Source organism: Mesocricetus auratus, unplaced genomic scaffold, assembly GCF_017639785.1.
Source record: "Mesocricetus auratus isolate SY011 unplaced genomic scaffold, BCM_Maur_2.0 Super-Scaffold_100014, whole genome shotgun sequence".
Classification (NCBI taxonomy): Eukaryota; Metazoa; Chordata; class Mammalia; order Rodentia; family Cricetidae; genus Mesocricetus; species Mesocricetus auratus.
This window is the reverse complement of record NW_024429197.1, coordinates 27,705,954-27,728,486: the sequence shown is the minus strand read 5'-3', so window position 1 is coordinate 27,728,486 and position 22,533 is coordinate 27,705,954. Positions and strand designations below refer to the sequence as shown.

At 37.2% G+C, this 22,533-nt stretch overlaps 1 protein-coding gene across 2 annotated transcripts in view; it reads left to right on the top strand.

The window, feature by feature from the left end:
- Positions 1 to 22,533, top strand: part of Spata6 (spermatogenesis associated 6) — an 85,121-nt gene that overhangs the window by 17,089 nt on the left and 45,499 nt on the right. For both annotated transcript variants that reach the window (XR_005881315.1, XM_005072100.4), the window contains exons 3-6: positions 357 to 405; positions 14,763 to 14,804; positions 16,474 to 16,598; positions 21,347 to 21,427. Coding sequence is in view for 1 of the 2 variants with exons in the window: in XM_005072100.4 (XP_005072157.1) it covers positions 357 to 405; positions 14,763 to 14,804; positions 16,474 to 16,598; positions 21,347 to 21,427 (297 nt within the window). In the remaining variant the exon portion in view is untranslated. The remainder of the gene's footprint in view (positions 1 to 356; positions 406 to 14,762; positions 14,805 to 16,473; positions 16,599 to 21,346; positions 21,428 to 22,533) is intronic.

The window sequence follows — 22,533 nt, the reverse complement described above, 5'->3', positions numbered from 1 at the left end:
AGTGAGTGATAGGAGAGGGAGGCATATCCAGTTACAAAATGTACTTGTGAAATGATGGGAAGCCGAGAAAATTATTGAAGATTTGTTTGGAGGGTTGGCATGGTGATTTATTCCTGTAATCCCAGAATTTGAGGTACTTTGGCAGAAGAATTGAGAGATCAAGACCAAACTGGGATACTTAATGAGTCTTCTTCTCAAAAACCAAATCAAACCGAGCCAAAACAATAAACCCCCAAGCAAATCAAGATTTTTCTTTGTTTGGGAAAGGGAATGGGAAAACAGTCTACTTACATCTTCTTTGGCTTCCTCTTCTCATCCTGCCCCTTGCCGTGGGTGTCTGTGCTCCCTCTCTGCAGGTGTTCCCGGAAGCTGTAGACCCTGGAGATGTGGTTGCACAGCTGGAATGTAAGTTTTTAATTTTTTTTAAATTACTGATTGGAAAACATTTTAGGAAGTATCATCCTTATGCTATTTGATTTGAGGTTAAGTAGATGCTTAAAAGTCTAGTAGGATTTCAAAAATGTTGAACTGGGAAATTTTCATAATAAAAAAAATCTTTAAATAAACCTGAAAATAGAAATACTGGTATCTTTTTTGTTGTGGATAAACAGAGACTTTTTCCCCTTTCTGTTGTGGTCTATGATAAATTAAGAATTACTTACATATTTTGGCCAATAAGGTACGAAGTGTTCTGATGGAGTTTCATGATAGGTGGAGCTTTGTCCTGCAAACAAAACCTTAATGTAGGGGTAAAGAACTCAAGAGTCTCAAAGAGTCTCAGAGTAGCTTGGCTGAAAATATCTGTGCCTTTAGTTCAGTAGTTAACATTTTTTTCAAGGTTCTACATGACAGTACTACCCCACTATCTGTATATCAGTTGGAATAAACTGCACAGCCAGCCATGCTAGGAGTACACTTGGAAAGGACTTGTCTAGGCTCTGGTTATGAAATGGAAGGCTGACTTTTATGCCTAAAAATAGAGAGCATCCAAGGTCACAGACTGGTCTTTGTGCCTCAAGGCTGGTGACTTCACTCCCTTGTGTCCTCTCATGCTTTCCCTCACTCTCCTCCTCCGGGACACTCTAGCAACTTAAAAACATGGAACCTGGCAACAAGCTAACCTTTTAGGATGGAGGGTGCAAACAAGTCAGTCTGCTTGCTTTTATGGGATTAGGGCCTAGTGACTCTGCAAAATGCTTTGCACCAGGGGCTGGCTATTTCATGTCTGTTCTAGGACCTGACATTGTATTTCTACTGTGGTAAATACGCTCAGTGGCAATTGTTGCCTGTAAACCAATGTATTTAGTATTTCCTGGACATCGTGTTCAGTATCCGGGAAACCATCTATTACAAGCATTGAGGGCGACTATTTCTCTCATTTTGAGCTTTTCCCATTGAGAGAAACCCACTATTTATCTAGAAAATTTAGGGCTTCAAATTACTAATTACTGGTGATTGTTTCTTGAAAGGGGTCTTGATTTCCCTCACTTTTTTTCCTTTTGATCCTTTACTCATGCAGTGAAATTCTGCTTTTTATCCTCTCATCTGTCTTCAAGTGTTTGTGTTTCATTTCTCATAACTCTGTGCTTCACTTTGCTCTGTCCTTATGGCATATAGTTTGTCTTTACATTTTGCCTCTCAGATAACTTCCACAGCAACCTTCACTAACAAAGTATCTTCTTTTCTTTTGGTCTTCCTTCTGCTATGGTTTTCTTTGTCCCCTAATGATTTCTAATCTGGAAAATAAAAGCTCTATTGAGTAGAGACAATACCCACTTCAGTGGAGTGATGTCCCTGTGCCTGCCATCTTGCCTCAGTGATTTTTGAGGTCTCATTAACCTTATCCCTTGTTCTTGCTGGCCACTTGCAAGACAGGTGGGCTGTTCAAATGCATATTTTATTCACGGTGTCATTTTACTACAGGTGTGTAACAGATGGAGGCACTATGCTGTTGTCACACTTCACAAAATGAGCAGTTCCTCAGTTAAGTCAAACGTTTCCTCCTCTGTACCCCACATGTCTTTTTAAGTTAGCTTCTTAAAATAAGGATTTTGTCAGGCTTTAATCTCTGACATGATGTGGCTATTTCTTTAGTTTCTTTTTATCTGTAATGGTGTGTCACATCTTTCTATTTGTTTTTAATGCTGTGAATAAGAAAACTAGGTCCTTCAGAATTTCCTGTCTTTCATATTGTCTAATTGCTTCCTTACCAAAGCTCTGTTTGACTTGCTTATTGCTTGTTATTATATAAGCTGCTAATGGAACTGGAGGTGTTTGGATTGAGGCTTATTTCACTTCATTTTGTTATTTGGCAAAAATCCCTGATAGTTGGTGTTGTATGCTTATTGTATCGTGTCAAGTGACACGACTATCTTGTCCTTAGGATGCAGAGACTGGTCATTTGGCCCTAGTCAGCCTTATCCTGAAATCTCCATTTCAACTTCCTAATCAGCCTCTTATCTGCTAGCTTTAGCATCCACTGAGAACCATCTCTTTATTATTATAATACTATCATTCTCTTGTGTTTTTTAACTATAATTTTTTGTATGTGGGGTGTGTGTGTGTGTGTGTGTGTGTGTGTGTGTGTGTAGGCCTAAAGTGGATGTCTGATGTCCTTCTAGACCATTCTCCACCTTATATATTGAGAAGGGTACCTCCCTTCATTGAACCTGGGGCTTGCACTTAAGGCTTATCTGCTAGCCAGCTTGCTCTGGGGTATCCAATGTCTTTGCTTCTTGTGAACTGGGATTACAGATGGGCACCATCTTTTCCAAAGGCATTTCCTGGGTTTCAGGGAACTTAACTCTGGTCTTTAGTTTGTATGGAAAGTGTTCTGCCTGCTGAAACATCTCCCCAGACTGTGTAATTTTTTCTTACTTTCTTTTTATTGTTTGTTTTTTAAGATAAAATTTTCATACTATATATTCTGATCACAGTTTCCCCTCCCCCAACTCCTTCCAGATCCTCTCCACCTCACCACCCATCCAACTCTAAGCCTTTAAACAAATAGGCACCCCGTAAAAAAGAATAAAAAGAAAAATAAAGAAAAAACAGGAGAAACATATATACCTCCAACACCTAGATACATTCTCTACCTGAGACTTCTGTAATTTTTTCTTATCAGCAATTCAGGTCTTCTGAAATACAATCCCTATGGAAGAGGCGGGGCAAGCCTTTACAATGCCTTTTGCTCTTTCTTGTTAAATAGCTTCAGCAAAACTTACACATCATGGAATTTACCCCTTGTAGTTAAAAAGTTTTCAGGATGTTTATGCAAGTGTGAGATATCACCACTATCCACTTTAGGATATTTCTGTCACCATCAAACCTTCCCTGAGGTATATTTATTCAACCCCTGTGTATTTATTCAAATTTCTTGGCCCACCAGTCTCTAAATAATGACATGGATACTTATTATAATTATGAAAGCTTGACCTTTAGTTTAGGCTTCTTCCCACTAGCTCTTATACATTAAATTAATCTGCTTCTATTAGTCTACATTCTGCCACATGTCTCTCATTCTTGTTCTCCATAATGTATGTCTGCCTCTCTCCATGTCTCACTGCCATCTCTCACCTCTCTTCTTTTCAGAATGCCTTTCTCTTCCCGGAAGTTCTGCCTTTTCTCTCCTGCCTAGCTATTGGCCATTCAGTTCTTTATTAAACCAATCAGGTCCCTTAGGCAGGCAAGGTAAAACAGCCGTATATCTTTACACAGTTTGCTCCAATATTCTGCAACAAACAAGTGTCTACCTTCACTTCCCAGGAACCTCTCATTTATTTCTCTCTATAGACTTGCCTTGCCTCATTTCTTTCCTCTCTAGCTTATTAATTTAGAATAATGTTTTTGAGGCTCATTTGTATTTTTCCATATATAAGATGTTCATTTCTTGTGATTGCAAAATAGTACTTCTTTATAATAAGCATTTTGACTGTTTGGCTATTGTAAATAATAAATTCATTAGTATCTGCTGGTTTGTAGGCCAAGTATATGTTTAAAATTTGAATATGCAGTGAACATGTTTTTAAAAGCTATTGCACCATTTTACACTCCTTTGAGTTCATGAATGTTTGCTTTGCTGTGTTGTTCCCAAGACTGAATATTGTTGGTTTTTTGTTATATATGTATATATGTATAGCTATTTTTGTGGGTATATAAATATATCTCATCGTATTTCAAATTTGTACCTTAACACTAATGATTTTGAACATCACTCCATGTGCTTATTAGCCATTCATATTTTCCATATAAACACTTATTCAAGTATTTTGCTTGTTTTTGAATTGTGTTGTTTGCCTTCATATTAAATTATATAGGTCTTAATTTTTAATATTCCAAATGTAAGCCCTATATCATGTGAAAAATTTGTAAATTTTTTTTCTGGTCTGTCAGTTTTGTTTTATTATCATAATGATGCCTTTTGAGGAATTAAGTCTATTGTATCAGTTTTTTCTTTTTGGTTTATGCTTTTGAATTGCGCCTATGAAATTTTGGTCAACCCAGGGTCACACCAAATTTTCCCCTGTACTATTGAAATTAGTAGTTTTAATTCTGTAGTTTAGAGCTGTGGCACATTCTGAGTTAATTTTAGATATGGTATGATGAAGTCAGAGTATAGTCACTCTTCCCCACAACCACACTTTCTTTCTTTTTATGGTTGAATATCCAGCTGCCCCACTGATTATAAGATGCTCTTTCCTTCATCAATTGTCTTTTGTACCTCACTTAAAAACCAGCTGACTGATGTGAAGTTTCCTTTTGTCTATTCCTTTCATCTACATATTTACCTTTAAGTGACTATTACTGTCTTGCTCACTCTAGCTTTATAGAAACCTTGAAGCTAGTCTGTGTAAGTCTTGGCTTCATTTATGTTAAGAAAGTTGCAGTTGTGACACTTACTGTGATTTTAAACAGGCCAATTTTGTAAATGGCCTGAATTCCATGTTTTACCTCATGTTGTAAGACATAGTCAAAATATGAAGGCAGATGTAATTTGCTGTTGAATTGGCCTATATATACTTTACATTTCTAAGAACCACAAAGATCTCTAAAGGAAGGAAAGAATGGTTGTTATAATACTGTAGGAAATTGGACCTTAGAGAGTGAGTCCAAACCAAAGCAGGTGAGGAACAAGCACACTATGTAGACAAAACTTGCATGGAATGTTTATTGGGGGAAGGGAAGTAAGTGAATGGATGGGAGAGAGGGGAGAGAGAAAGAGAGAGAGGCACAGACCTGCTTGCCTCTTTAGAGGAACAGTGAGAGTGAGTGGGAGTAGATGGAGCTTGTCTCTTAAAGGACCTTTTGCACCTGTGTACAGAGCCAAGGTACTGCTTGCCATGGGCCCCAAGGGGCATGGCCAAGGTGTGCCTGGATGGTAACAACAGATGCTGTGGGGGCAGTCCACACCTATCTCTACAATGAGCTTCCATTGTAGTTAGACTTTAAGCTACAACATAGCATTCATCACAGAAGTGACAGAAACTGTTCACTTCAATGAAGTATAACATCGAACCATCCTAGCAAAAACAAGCATTTCAAATGAGGAAAGTTGCTGGACTAAGGTAGGATTTTCAGAATTTCTACCTACTTATTTTACTATTGTGATGGTGAATCACATATTGTCAGAACAGTCCATGATCTAGCTGTGTAAGATTCCCGAGAGCTCGTAAGAAAATCCCAAGTAAACAAGACAAGGGTTTTATAACCTCTGTTTCTCCATGACATGGATTTATTCATGGAGAGGGCTTTCATGCCTCTCCCAGGTGTAGTAAATAGGGGTGGTTTACTTTAGATTACCCACAGTCTTACCATCTTACCTATTATTATTCAGAACGATGCTTCCAAGAACAAGTTGTTTTCATGACTATGTAAAGCCTAAACTCATGTGACCTTGTCATTGTAACTGTATACAACTTGAACTCAAGTGAACTTTGCTCACATTACCTTGCTTAACCCTCAGAATGTAAATTGTCAGGTTTCCTGAATAAAATTGGCTTTTGCCTGAGACTTTAATCAGCCTCATTGTTCTCATAGTCTAATAATGCACAGCACATATCATTTTCAATTGTTTAAGAATGCAAAACTAATGTGTGCTTGCCAATCTAAAATCTAAATTCCATTAAGTAAGAATATGTTATCCAAAACCAAATTGCACATTATCTAAACACTGAAAGGGATCCTGAGCCCTTTAACAGGCTGCCAGATAAATGGGCAGATCCCTTACTGACCTCAATCAAAAGGTTCCAGTGATCCTTGGACATAGGAATTACTTAAATGGCCTTTGTTGTCATTGATATGATGTATTGTTACTGTACTGTTATTACTATTGGTTTTACCCTAGAACTAAACTCCTTCTATTCCACACCACATCTGCTTCTTTGGGGAGTTTTCAGAGACCCTAAATCACTGTGGGTATATAGTGTATTCTCATTACTGTTATTCCCCACTCTCTCTCTCTGGGCCACCCCAATTCATTTCATCTCCTCTTCTTCCCTACATGGCCTTTTTCTCCATTAATCTTGATTTGTTTTGTTTTGTGGCTCACTGAGTTTAATCAGGGTCATCTATGGGACTATGAGTTTGAAACTTACTAGAAACTGGTGAGGTTATCAGTGGGTTTGTAACTGAAGACAACTTTATCCTGATGAGCCAATAGTTCATCAGAGAGTGGTAGGGCTCCAGGAGCCACTCCACAATCCATGATTGACTGTTGACAGGTTCAGTCTCGTGCATGCCCATTGTTGGCAGTTGCAATTACTGTTAAATCATGATTGTATTAATTGTATCATGCCAATAATATATAGTTTCACAACCTTTCTCTATTTCCTGGCTCTTTCATTTTTGCCACCTAGTCTCTTCTGCAGTGTTCCCTGAACCTTCGAGGAGGTGTGGTGTAAATATTCTGTTTAGGGCTGAGTATTCAACAAAAACATATTCATAGCACCTTGAATGACATGACAAAGAGCTCTGAGTAAGGCTGAGAAGTAGCCTTCATCTGTGGGTATAAACATAGGCACTTAGAATGCAGCTTGGTTCCATGACGTGTTAGCTTTCACCCTAGCACTTAAGCTCTCATCAGCTATGGATTTTTGACTAGGTTTGCATTACAGGCATGAGTTCCTTCTTGTAGAATGGGCTTCATGTCCAATCAGAGAACATTGATTACCTCCCACCCTCATAACAGTTGTGCCACATGTTCCTTTGAAGATGGTATATATTTTTTTGTAGAGTCCACAGCTTGGTTTAAGACCCCTGGTGCCTTTTTTCCCCTGAGGAAGACACTAAAATAGAAAAGGGTCACTGGGATGGAAAATGCCTTAAGGGAGAGAGGATAGCATAAAGCACAGGTGACATGAAAACAGAGGAGGAAACACTAGGGGTAGAATATTGCATGGAGTAGGGAGGAATGAAGAAGTTGAGAGAGGAGAAGGATATATGAAAAAAGCCACATGGAAACCAACTACTTTTGTTAGCCAGAGAGGGAAAGAAGAAAAGAAAGGGATTAGAGAGAGGAGAAGAGATAGGCAGACAGACACACAGATAGTTAATGAATGGATTGAGTGGATGCATAGATATGAATGACTGTAAGGAAGATATCCTGGATCCTGAAGGTTACAGGTTATTAAAAAAAATTCCCAGTGTGGAGTACCTCTGTGAGCTGTTGGTCAGGATGGCCCTAAGAGTGCACCAAACAACATAGATCCTTGGCATTTGTCTGAGTTGTTCAAAAGAATTGGTTGATGAGACCTTGTTGCTGAAGATGCCACACATCCTGACTATAAGATACAGAGAAATCAAGCTGGAAATGAACTGCAATCTTCCCTGCCAGATAACATTCATAGTGCTGGAAGTTGCTAGGTGGACTGCTGAGGTAGAAAGCCATCTTACTGTAGTCTTACTCAGTCTCTAATACTCATCATTTGGAGTAGCTATACATTTCTGTGGTAACCTTCACCCATTGTACAAAGGTCTTTGATCAAAGCTGAGAGTGGCACTAATCCAGACATAAACATAAATGTTTAGAAGGCAGTTTGGTGGACACAAGGCATCAACTTGTTTTCAATTCTTTTATAGCCACTTACTCTTGCTCTTTCCTTTCTGAAATATACAGACTCATTTCTACACAGAGACACACAGGCCCATGGGCATACAGGCACAAGCACACAGACACACGACTAAAGCTATTGTACCTCCTGAAATTTCCTTTTCACTAGTTTCTGGTCACTGATCATTTTGCCATTGTAATCAGACAGGTCTTATTTCCTAACCTGTATAAGAAGTTCCCACAATTATACATTCCATTTCCATTGGTAACACAGTCCTGCATGATCATCTGTGTGCATGCATGTGTATATGCATAACATAAAAAGTGATAATATTCAGAAAAATACATCCTATTACCTATAAGTTGTGATCTACTGATAACAAATCGTTTTATCTGAAAGCAATTCCATCCCTAGCACATACCTGACATTGTAGCAGGAATTTTACCATTTTCTTTGCAGTCTCTAACCTGAAACTGTGTCAAGAAATTATTCATTTAGATAGAGATAATAGCTAGGGATTAGAAGATCTTCAGGTAAGCAGGGATTGGTCCCAGTCAGAGGTATTCTGGGAAAGGATATAAGATATCGAAAATGTGTCCTTGCCAAGGTTGCATTCTTCCATTTAGAGATTTTTGGGCTGCCTATTGTCACTGATTGAAGTAACATGGCATTTTGCCTTTGAGGAGCCTGGGTCAGAGTTGGAATAGATGGTAAATGGTATTTTAAGCAATAATGAATGAAAGTCCAGTCCCAGTTAGTGGCTGGGATGGATGCAAGGAAAATGACAGCATACTCAAAATTACTGTGGACTGCAACTGTAGGAGAGCAAATAAAATATATTGAACTACCTAGAAAAAAAAGAAGTTCCCACATTTGTCAGTACTGAAGGCTTTGCTCTGTGACCTTTCGTGCTGGATAGTTTGAAGTCATTTCAATACAATCTAGGGTCATTGCAGAAGCCTCTATAAGATTCAGCTATAGGCAAGCCTGTCAGGAAGTTTCTTAATTAGTGATGGATGGGAGAAGGCCCAGCTCACTGTGGGTGGGGAACCATCCCTGGGTTGACCTCAGCATCAGTTCCTGTCTCCAGTTCCTCCCCTGATTGAATTCCTGTCCTGACTTCCTTCAGTGATGAACAGTGATGTGGAAGTATAAGCCAAATAAACCCCTTTCCTTTCCAAGTTGCTTTGGCCATGTTTTTTTTTTTTTTTTTTTTTTTAACCACAGCATAGCGACCTTAAGTAAGATACCTTTGGAGCCAATTCTTCTATACTAGGATATATTTTAGAGTGAAAGGTTATTGAAAGTTTGCACTCTAACACCAAATGCCTCCCCAGTTCTGTGTTAAAGGCTCAATTTCCAGTGTAGCATTATGAACAGGTATGTGAAGTTTAGAAGGACGGACATGGCTTTCTCAGTGCAGGAGACCATTGATTTTGCTCTGCCATGATGCACATCCTTCTATAGATGTCTAAGATGTTGAGGCTGCTGATCTTGGGCTGAAACATCCAGAAATAAAGCCTTTCTCTTTATTTCTCTGTAAGTTAGGTACCTTAGTTATTTTTTACAGTACTAAAAGCTAACACAAATATGTTGTTAATATTAATGCCAAAGCAAAGGGTGTAAAAAGGATACTACCATATAAACAAAAAAGTGATCAGCTTCTCCCTAGCACTAGTGTATAGTTTTTTTCTCTAATTAAATGATAGTAACTTTTCCCTTTTTATTCACTCTGTGACTCTACTGGATATATCTCTTATTCAAAACATACTAGATATTTGATAGCCAAGGTATTAAATATAATAACTATATCAGCCCTCCTCACTACTTTATGACCCTTGTAACTATCCTATTAACCTGTATGGTGTTGTGATTCTTTCTTCAGGAGCATATTTTGTGTTTGAGAGTTTAAAATAGATGGTCTGTTTCAGTTTCATTCCCTCCAACATTTGACAAAGAGAAGACATGATTTATATTTACACTTCAGTATATTACTAGGTTTCCCCCATTGAATAGTTTCATGTAGAGAAAAGTAGCTCGCTGATTAGAGCTGGTATTTCTCAGTTTATAGGAACTAAGGTTTACCTGGTGTCTGGGATCTGGAAAGTGATTTCAGGTGAGGATTTAAGGACTGAGAATAAATCCTTTGAATGGGAGTGTCCCTGTGTAAATCCTCAGGAGAGCTTGTGGGACTCAGGTTTGTATTTTAAGCACACAGGCACATTCTAAAAGTGTAGAGCCCATAGGTAGGCACTTAAAGTAAATTATCATGGTGGTTTGTGTCCTGGAGCAGAGGCTAACAGCGTTCTGACATTTCTGCCTGATGTACTTACTGCAGCCTTTTTATTTACTGTATGTGACTAGAATTTCTGGGGTATTTTGGTACATTTAATGTGTAACTCACACTAACAGTACAAGTGTAAATGAGAATTTTTACAGAGGAAGAAGGAACATAGTTTTTAGTTATACAGTAAAGATTGGCCATAAATGATACTAATTGTATTGCATGTTCCAGGAGATATGTTTATATTAACTTACTGTTGGTTTCCACCCGATCAGATCACTTCTATAAAAAGCTTTCCTTTAATAATTTAATATCTTCCCAAAGTATTTTAACTGTAGTAAAATATACATAACATAAAATTTGCCACTTTAATCATCTTAAGTGTACAGTTTAGTTGTATTAAATGCATTTATAATTTTGTGTGACAATCACCAGCCTGCATTTCCCTAACTCCTTAATTTATCTTTCAAAACTGAAGCATGAAACAGTGACTTTATTCCCCTTATCTCCCCATTCTACTTTGTTTTTATGATCATGGAAAAGAAATCCTTTATCAATGGAATTTGTCCTTTTTTGTGAACTGGTTTATTCCACGTGGAATACCTTCAAGGTTCATGTCACAGAATGTCAGAAGATTCTTCCTTTAAAGATGAGTAATATTCCATTGTATGTTTATAAAACATTTGCCTCTTTCTCCATTGATGGGTACTTGGGTTGTTTCTACCTTTTCAATATTGGGAATAATGTTGCTATGAACATGGATGTGCAAATATGAGTACTTTCAGTTCTTTGTGTGTTTTTACATGTAGAGTGTCTATATTCTATTTTCTTTAGCATTTTTGGAGGAATCACTGTACTCATTTCCATAGCAGCTATAGCATTTTACATCTTCACCTTCTAGTTCATTAGCTTCTTGAGTATTTACATTAATGTGATTCACAAAATCTGGGAATTTATAATATTCTCACCGCCCCCTTTTTGCTTATCTTTTAGCAGTTGATGCCTTTGGCAAATGGTCTTTATGTTTCTATTTGCTTCAGTAAACTGCCAGTAATTCTAGTAATCCATCCTGTCCCAGCTTTCATCCATGTAAGGATTAGGGTTTCTTCTATTTCTTCTTGTGTTCCTTTTATTATACATTACATTTTTTTTGCATACTGCTTACTTTTTCTACTAAATCTCTTTGAATTTTATAGCTTTTAAAATTTGTGGAGTATTTTAGTAATGGAAATTAAACCCAGAGTCTTGTACATGCTCAGCAAGTTCTTTATTGCTTCAGCTCGGATCTTTCTTTCTTTCTTTCTTTCTTTCTTTCTTTCTTTCTTTCTTTCTCTCTTAAGTTTTTGATTCTGTCACTTCAGTGTCCCCATTTGTGTGATCATGGTCTCCACACTGCACACTTGTTCTTTCACGTTTAGTTTGCCATGTTCTTTGCTGAAAGCCAGTCATAGTGTATTGAGGAAAGAACTTTTGTAGCTGTCCTCTTTAATGTGTTGCTAAGGTCTGAGGAGAGAGTGTTCTGGCTTCTGGGAGTGGAGCTACCCTTTGCTGAGCCCATGTGAACTCTCCCAGTGTTTCTAGGCCCTATGTCTCTAGGACAGGATAGCTCGATAGCTGAGTATCTCCTTTCTCCCATGGACAAGAAAGGTGGTACTGAAGTTGAGTATTTCACCTGCTCCTGGTAGAAGCCTGGAATGGGCTACAATTGGGACTTTCCTTTTATCATGTCAATTAGGCTTTTTAAAAAAGAATCTGGAAGATAGAACCCATGTAAAAACAAATTTTCCAAGAAAAGGCCTCGTTGCAAAGAATATAATGTGCTGGCATACTTCCAAATGCTTCCTTGCCTCTAGGCAACACTCCTGTGTTGACAGTGAGGATCCTGAGGTACCTATCAAGACTCCCCCCACCCCTGCCCGCAGCTCCCATAGAGGCCTCTGCTTATGTATTTCTGCTCTGTTGTGGTCCTTTGTCCTGTGAGATCACCTTCCTGAGGTATACTAGAAGGGTTGCTCATCTCCAGTTTTTATGCTAGACCAAATTCCTCTAAGCCTCTTATACATTGGCAGACTATAAGCCCTAAAGCAAACTTTAAGGCTGTGTCTTAAATGATGTTAAATCTCTGCCATTGGTAGCATAAATGGCACCTTTTGAGTATGTAGAAGACTTAGTTTCTGGATCTTCTAATTTGTTTTCTTAGTTTTTAAATCTCAGTTACCTATTTTTCTTTATACCCGTTTGCTTTAGTTTGAATGCCAAATGCTGTAAAATGTAGAAATAATTACTTGAATTATCTTAATTCAGGCTGGATTTGAGCTGTTTCCAAATTGGCTATATTTTAGTTTATCCTTTACTTTTAGATTTTGTCTTAGTTACTTTTCTATTTCTGTGAAGAGATACCATGACCAAGGCAACTTATAAAACAGAGCATTTAATTGGCGGTTTACTTATTACAGTCTTAGAGAGGGAGTCCATAGCTATCAAGGAAGGGAACATGATGACAGGCAGGCAGACAGGCAGGCACTGGAACAGGAACTGAGAGCTCACATGTTAAGATAACAATCAAGAGGCAGAGAGAGCTAACTGTAATGGCATGGGCTTTTGATATCCCACCCTCGGTCATACACCTGTTCCAATAAGGCCACACCTCCTAATCCTCACACATGTAAACCTTGGGGCATAGGGGGAGGCATTCTTATTCAAACCCACTACAGGTTTAATCTTCTATGAATCAATCATCAGTCAGGTTATCAGGTCATTGACTTGAGCCCCATCCCCCACTTCCTAACTAAGGCCACGCTTTTCCATGGGAATGTAGTTGAGTATTTTACTTTCCCAATTTGACTATTCTAATGTTCATGTCGAGTCTATCAAAAGTCACTGTTAATTCCTTGCCTCTTAGCTGCCTGTCCGATTTTTTTCAGATACAAAAACCAAAACAAAACAAAACAGAAAACCAAAACGAAAACAGCTCCCAAGGCCAGGCTCATCTCTCTGGATTTCCTTTTTTTATATCAAGTTTCTGTTTTATACAGTTTTGGTGCTTAGGTGTTAGCATTTATTATTTTTTTTTTAGTTTCTACCTTTTCCAGTTGATGTTAGAAGGAGCCTTGTTCTTGGATTATTTCTTGCTCTGCTGTATTTTGAGCCTTTGTATATTCTGTTCCTCTATGAAACTCTATACTTGTTACTTTGCAATTCCTGGTTTACATTACTTAACCCTTGCTGTATATGGGTGCTAAGGACCACTTAGAGCTTTCACTGCCCTCCTGACTGGCTTAGGTACTTTTATTGCAGTATCTAATGACACTCTGCAAGTCTTTCATTGTACTTGTGGATTATAATTGCATATTCATGTAGGTATTTTTATTACAGTATCTCATGACACTCTCCAAGGCTTTCATTGTACTTGTGGATTATAATTATATATTCATTGATGATTTTTATTTCACTTAATATTTATCCCCTTTGTGGAATTTAAGGCTCTTAGGAAAAATCCACTTCTTACTTGTTATGAGAGCACATCTGCAGTCTCAGTGCTCAAGGGACTAAGGCAGAAAGGTGATGTGTTCTAGGCCAACCCAGGGTACACAGTGAAGCCCTGCCTCAAGTAGATGGAGTAAAAAACCATGAAGGTATAAAAAGAATCATATTTACATTTCTCATCATAGCTACCCACTATGACTTAAGTGGAGAATTTAGGATTTTTTTCATTGGTGGAATATATGTATGGAGAGTAGAATGGGATCCCATGGAGAATAGCAGAAGTTCAAGGACAAAACAGTTAGCCTTTTCAATGGGTTCTCAGAGGAGAGAGATCATTCATTTATTTTCTTCTTACTTTTGTAAATTTATCAAAAATGTCTTAGAAGGTATTTTATAATATATATAACTTGCTATCACTCAAGATTAAGAAATAGATATATTCATAAACTATGTATAGTCTACTAAGAGATAAACAAGCACATTGTCTATTCAGTAATTATTTTGGATTTAAAAATTTTGATACTTATTGTGTGTGTAGGAGCACTTGTTCTTGTATTATGGCATATGTGGATATTGAGGGCAGTTCCATTATGTGGGTTCCAGGGATCGAACTTAGGTTCTCTGGCATGGCAGTAAATGTCCATACACACTGATCCATCTTGTAGGATATATCTTGGTAAACAAAGAAGAAAGATATAAGAAAAGGGGGAATATTTATTTTCTAATTGGAGCCCCAAATTATGATGTAAAGGAGAATATAACATTTGTTCATATATGAAATACATGGATGGAAGGTTGAATGAGACTTCCATTTATGGAAAACAGCAGAAGTTAAAGGAATGAAGGGAGAAATTATGCCTTTGTAATGAGCTACCATAAGTAGATTAGAGTAACTCATTATCATTGACTTTTTCACTTATGGAGATTTTCCTTTCAACTTTCAGATGATACAGCAGTGTTCGAGTTGATACAGCTAGTTCCACCAGGTATTGTACTACTTAATGATAAGGCAACTCATTTCAATGAAATATTTCTAAATATCTCTTCTCCCATCTCCCTGCCAAATAATAGCAATGGTTATGTTTTAGGCCATCGATTTGTTATGCATATGCCAATACAACAAACACAGAAAAATTGACATGAATGCAAATTGAATGCCTCATTCTGAAATTAAATGTTAAAATAATTGAAAGTGGAAGATAACACCTTTATATTTTTGACAGTAATATAAATTGAATTTTAATTTTTGACATTAAAAATAAAATTGTTTATATTTGTTAACTAAACAGATTTTTTTATTTTTAAGTTTAGATTTAGACTAGAAACAAGGTTGCTTCACAAGTCAGTTCCAGGTCCCTCTCCATTTCCCTCCCCTCCTCCAGTTTCCTCCCCCCATTCCCCCCATTATCACCTCATTTCCCCAGGGAGGGTGAGGCCCTCCATGTGGGTGTCCATAGTCTGTCATTTCATCCAGGGCAGGGCCTAGACCCTCCCCCAAGAGTTCAGGGTGAGAGTGCATCTCACATTGTTGGATGGGAGTCCAAAGTCCATGTGTATACTCGGGATGAATACTGATCTACTACCCAAGGCTCAATAGATTACCTAGGCCTCCTCACTGACACCCACATTCAGGGGGTCTTGATCAGTCCCATGCTGGATTCCCAGGCATCAGTCTGTGATTCAAGAGCCAAACCTTGTCAGGTCAGCTGTTTCTGGGGGTTAAACCAGCCCAGTCTTAATCCCTTTGGTCATCAGCCCTCCCTCTCTGTTACTGGCTTTCTTGAGTTCAGCTCAGTGCTTAGCCGTGGGAGTCTGCCTCTTCTTCCATCAGCCACTGAATGAAGTTTCTGTTTCCCAGACTCTCTGGCCATGGGATTGTAGGCTGGCACTCCCCAGATCTATGTCTAAAATCCATATATGAGAGAGTACATGCCATGTTTCTCTTTTTGTGACTGGGTTACCTCGCTCAGGATGGTTTCTTCTAGTGTCATCCATTTTTGTGTGTTTGTTGACTGTTATTGGGAATGAAGAGGGTGGTAGCCTTCCTTACTTGTAAGGTAAACATGGGTTTCTGAGGAAAGAGGTTACCTCTTAAAATGTAGAGACTAGTTTTAGTGTTGATATTGATTTCTAGGACTATCAAAGAAATCTTGGTTAAATATTTTATACAATATATACCTGTATTTTATTAAATACAAGTAATCTCAAAATTTTCAGTATTACATACATACTTAATTCACTAGCCACATTTATAATGTTCAATCTTACTCCACATGAGAGCAGACAGAAAAGATAGAAGACAGGAAGTTTCTAGAGATGGTAATAATAAGCTTTGGATCTATAAACTTAATGCAACTTCATATTTTTAACGAACTCCCATTTCTAAGAGTTCATAGGTTCTCACTGAGTGTAAGTGTACCCCTCTTCCCCAAGGTGTGAGGTAGAGAATTAGTAATATATACAGTATTTCTATAATTGAAAAAAGTGTTAATTTGTTGTATCCTTATTTTAATTTTCCTTTTATAGAAGATAAGCATTGTCTTCAAGCAGGTATACAATAAGGCATCAGGCAAAATATATATATTATACTTGATAATTTTGTTTCTAAATAGAATGTTTTGTTATAATTTGAATCATAGGATATCTTTCTTATAGTTGGAGAAACACTGTCTACCTATGATGAAAATACACGAGATTTCATGTTCCCGGGTCCAAACCAAATTTCTGGACACCATGATTCAAACCGCCAGGTTACCATGAGGAGGATTTCTGGACTAAGAGTAAGTGATTGCATGATGCAGGATAATGGGTAAGAAGTAACATGCAGGTTTCAGTACCTTGAATGTGTAAAACCAACTTTAAATTTAATTGGTTTTCAGACTTCTTTTGTGTAATTGTGTTATTTTAAGTATCCTGAATGCAATGAAAACTAGCAAAAATTAAGGCATTTATCATAAAAACTAACACACATATTGGCTGATATTCTTCACAACTTGCAATTTGTTTCTCATCTGCAATACCCATCCTCATTCCTCCATGTCTATCTGTCACTTTTTCTGTTTCTTTCTGGGGAAAGTTCAGCAAACACTAGAGCAATAACCAGTCTCAACATTTAGGGAAACCCCAATTTAAAACATGACTTTTTTAGACATATATGATTTATTAGAAAATATTAATACATATTAAATATTTATAAATTGAGAAATCTTGTAAGCTTCTGTGTCATAAGCTGGAATAATCAAAATTCAAAATTATTTAATAGAGACCAAGTTTTTTTTAGCATATTATCTTCTAGGTGTGTGTCTTCAACGTATTCTCACTGGAATACCATGCGCCGTTTTATTTTGCTCATATCCTTGGTGCTAGAGATGGGATCTTGGGTCTTTTTCGTGTTATTCATCAGTTTACCACTGAGCTACACCACAGGTTAAGATGTTTCCTTATAGTGCCGTTAGCAGTGGTAAAAAACAGAAATGACTGAAACTTCCAGCTCGGATAAAACCTGAATGGATAGATTATAAAGTATCCATAGACTGTACATCTAAGTGTAAACACTACATTAACAGGGCCTTTTTTTCTGAGTGGCAATAATTGTGTCACTAATAAACATCGTTAGATCTGATGCTGTCTCCACACAAATCTCTCCCATCTTTTCCTGCAACTCTTCTGATTTGAAAATATCTTTATTCCTGAAAAGCAGCCTGCTTCTCAGAAGAACTTGGAGATGGTCACTTTGTTTCAAAAGCAGAAAAGCCAAAGTTGTTTAGCTTGAAATTATTTGAGCAAACAATTTTTAAGCTAATTTTATGGAATCCTAATATAAGCAAATAAAGTGGTTGTCATATAAATTAATACAGTGAATTAAATCAATTTTCCCCTGTGTCTAGGTTTATGATAAGCTGTGTCCAAAGAAATAGCAAGTTCAATTTATTGAAAGGGTAAAAGTTGACTCTGTAACAAATGAAAACCTTTCTTCTCTGGAATATTTTTATGTTGTTAGTTAGCTTTTATACTATAACTGTCTTCAAAGAGTATTTTAAGAGTCATGTGGAAGCTCATAAAGAAAAATATATTTAGTTTATGGTCTCTTTAAGGTAATTTAACTTGCTTTGTCATATGAAGACAGCAATAGACTGTTCACAGGAATTTTCTTTCATCACTTGAGTTTCTTTTGCATATATTTGGAAGTTTGACTATTGAGATAGAGATATATAAAAATAAGGACTTCCAATAACAGCCATATGAAGAGTTGACAGATCTTCTCTTTATATTAAGCATGTGTGAAACTGGACAAAGTTATCAGAGTCAACACTGGTCAGTGAATACCTACTATCAAGTGCAGCAAGTAGATGACATTTTTATACTTGAAAATCTGCTCCAGTTTTAGGTAATATAGCAGGAATTTGGGGCTCCTTTGCCTGGGATACCCCATGTCCTATGTCTCACTGACAGCTGTATCTTTACCAGCTGTTACTGGACACAAAGAGCAGTAGCTTTGGTTCCAAGAGGTTGAGAAGTGGGGTGAATGGTTTGGTTCTGCTAGCTAAACATAGTGGATCCTGTTAGTAGCAGATGGACAAACCTTACAGCTATGCAAGGCCCACACAATCTGACTCAGGTCAATGGCACACTTTCTACGACATTGGCGGGGGATCCAGAAACAAAGGGACAAGAAGAAGATTGAGAGAAGCTCTCTCTTGTCTCAGTTTGAAAGGCATTCACAGGGGTGACAGTGAGAGATGAAAAGAAGCGCAGGGAAACTAGTTGTAGCTATTAATTTTTTCTCACCTATCACTGAAAATCAGTGGAGGGGCAAGCCAGTATGGCTTCTGTGAAGAACTGAAAAATAGAGAAGATATGGAACAGAATGTAAACTGGACATCAAAACTGGGGTATATGTACAGCCATATCAATAATTGTATATATATATATATAAGTAAAAGTAAATGCTCTAGTCAGTAGTTTGTAGTCCTGGCAAGCAACAATGACTTGTCTTCAGAATTCTTGTGATTCTGGGCTACCTTCTGTGAGTCCCACTACTGTTGACGAGGATTCAAACCATTATCTGGAATTAAATTGTGTCACTTTTATGGATTTGCTTAGTAAGCTTGGACAAAGCACAGTGACCTGTAGCTATAGGGTCCATGGGTGGATCAATTTAACATTGAGTTGACCATACTTTTTAACTGTGGTTGCCTTGGTGGTGGTGCTGGGTATTTTCTCTGTAGACTTTGAGCTCCACAACATTTTCATCCTTGAACTGTAGTCGTTCTCAGTATCTTATGAAGTAGTATTTAATAGATGCCTCTTGATTAGACTCAGTTAATTAATTACTTCATGCCATAGGCTCAATGGAGAAACTTACTTTTGAGATGGTGTGATTTGGTCAATTTGGCTGGACTCTACAGCCCATGCAGTAATCTAGATGTTACTGTAAAGCAGTTTGATGATGTGCTGAGTATTTATAAACAACTAATTTAAATACTTGACAGTGCAAGTGACCTTTATCTCATCAAGCAGGAGATTGCAACACCAAACACTGAGGTTTTCTAAGGAAAGAAGACTTATTTCTCATGGAAGCAACAGAAGTCCTACCTATTTCTAACATTCCAGCCTACCCATTGGCTTTCATGTCCAAAATAGTGTGTCAATAGTTCCCACCTATTTAAGGTGCCCTTTGCATTTCTTAATTGTCATTAATTGGATTAATTCCCTAAGACAAATCTCTCTATGTATATGAATAATCCTTTTACACACTAGACTTTAAAAGGCTTGTAAAAAATACTGTCAGGACTATTGTGAACTCAAGTGTGATGAGCAATACTTAGGGAAGTTTAGAGTGGAAAGTCATAGGCCAGGTGGTGATAGTAGACAGTCTTGTACTTCTTAACATTTTGATTAGAGTATGGCTATAGCATATATTTAGTTATATAACAGGGTTCTGGAAGAATACATGATGATGGATTGTGTAATGACACATTTTCAGTTCAAATCTTCATCATTAAGTGATACATGACTGTGTTTCCAGAAATTCTTTGATACTCCTCTCTGTCTGGACTTTGGAATTGTTAGGCACCAGTGATATTTATTGCCATTTTGTCCCCATTTGAATGAGAATGTGTGCATAGACTGCACTGTACTTGCTGAACATGTGTACAGTGGGTGTTGTCATGTAGATAACTTGTCTCCTTAGTTCTTCTAAATCTTGGCTGTGAAGAAGTATATTCTAGAAGCTATACTGAGCAACCAAAGAACTTTACCTATATGAGGATTCTTAAATGCCAACCCTGATTTTAAACTGAGTTTGTAAAGTTGTAAAAGGTCAAGACTTCTTGCTTCCTTTTTTCTTTTGGGAGCATTAATGTATTTTGCACATAAGAGGAATGCAATTCATAGTTACAAGGGAAACTGCACATACATATTTAATACTCTTCCATTGAAAAAGAGCCAAGTTCTGAGTCTTTGAATATGGACCACACTTAACAAGTTCTAGAGAAATATATTGTGTATAGTAGATATCTAGCAAGTGGGTATAGTAGATATCATTGATGTTGATTTTTGGGCAGCTCAGATTTACCCTCTGTAATGGATATGTTTTAAATTCTAAACTTAGTTGGTCACCGACAGAGTTTGCAGAGATGCCCAGTGTCTGACTTTTATTGCTTTGGGGAGAAGCTATTCAAGGGATAGCCAACATGGTTTACAGTTGGGTATATATAACATGGACTTCCAGATATTTCCTTGGGTGTTTTGTAACTGTCCCCCTAACCTGTCTCCTTTTCTCCACTTATCTCAAAACTGTTCAAGTTGATTATTGAAATGTTAGTGGAAATAGAATCCAGATAAATATTTACACATGAATATAAAGTATAAGAAAAAGGCTATAGGAAATTTCAGAGACCTCCTCTGTCTGAAGATTGCATGACTGGGAGTAATGATATTTTCAGAATGAAGCATCCAAACTATTCCATTAAAAAATTAATAGCGTGGAGGGGTATAAGATGAACTAGAGGAAGTAAATGGAATAGGAAATAGAATTCTGTTTTAATTAAAATATATTAAAATACAATAAGTTAAAATTTTAATGGACAGCTAAATATATATTTATAATAGACAAGGTGTTTTGTTGTATGTAGAAATTTTGTAATAGCTAAAAAGAGCTAATAATTATTTCTTGATTATATAGTTAAATTGTAAATGTAAAGACAGTTGAAATCAATTAAATGCATTCACATGTTTATGACTAATATGTCATAATTTAAAATCTTAAACACTTTGACAAAGAGACACTTGAAAATGAAAACAATTTTAAATTATTCCATTAAAGTAATATAATAGTTTCAAACCAAATTACTAGCAATGAAACTGCTAATTAGTAGCATTTATCATTACTATGTTTTTTTATAATAATAAAAGATCAAACTAGCAAATGAAGTGCTGAGGCTGTGTCTTGAAAAGTAGTAATTTTAGATCCTATTCTAGCCACTATCTTTTTACTACGTAATAATACCATTTTTCAATCTTGCAGGGAATTGCTCCAAAACTGGAATTTTCTACAACTTCAGTGATCACGGAATGTCTGATAAGTTCAAGGAAGTGCCGCACTCAGGTTAAAATGATTAAAGTATTTAATGTTCATATGGTACATGTGGGTGCATGTGTGGTGGGTATTATCCTTGTTTTGGCGGCATTTCTTCTCACCATCCCTGTCAGTCTTTGTCTAAAGTACTCAGCAATTTGATTGCATCATAGTAAACAGGAGAAAGCCAACTTTGGCCCCATGGCAGAGGGCATCACGATATGTTTTCTTGGCTATTTACTTATTTTATATCACGAAAATTTAAATACAAGCAATAGTGAAACTGCCAGGAAGAGGTTGAGATCAGGAATTGCCAAAGAAAACTCAGCTGAGGACTTCCACATATTTTACAGACATTACAGTAAACTTCAGAGAGGTCAAGGGCACCTTTAAGCAAATGCGGTCGAGTTCTCACACTGGGTACTTCATGTTTATTGAGTGAGACTTCTTGGATGTGTCTAGTTCCTAGAGAATGTTGCTCAGTGCAGTGACCACACTGTTCTGTTAGCCCAAAGAAAGCTTGGACTTTCCAACTTTAATAACTCATGTTTGTGAAGGTTTCCTTTAATAAGCACAGTTGTTCCTCAGATTCTAATTCTTACTGGGCCAAAGGGCAGTCTTCTGGTGCAAGCGACCTTGCCCATAGTTATCTCATCAGTGCTGGCATCACCCATGTGCAGCTCCATGACTGGCATGTTCTGATGAAGGGCTGGTAACATACAAAACCCAGAGGACTCCATAGGAGCAGGGCTGAGCCAGTAGTGGAAAGAGTAGACTAGTAATTTGCTGTATTACATTTTTAAAGCTAATTTTTTTTGAAGACAATAGCTGTGACCTAAGCTAAGAAAGGTGCAATGAGGTCCCAGAGTATTGGAGATAGTATTATTTAGTTAGCAAGATATTTAGGGTTCCAAAGTCAGTCTTTAGCTATTTACCAGTTAGACACAGATGTTAGAAGTCTAACCAGCTGTGCTTAACATGTGCGGGAAAACTTACTGACTGGTTTCTCAGTTACTCAGTGTGTGCATTTGTAAATTGTTAAACATGCTTTGCCCAGCGTTCAATTTGTCTCTCTGAAGAATTCTTAATGAATGGATAGAAAAATCCTTTTTTATTTTTTAATTCACATAGAAAAG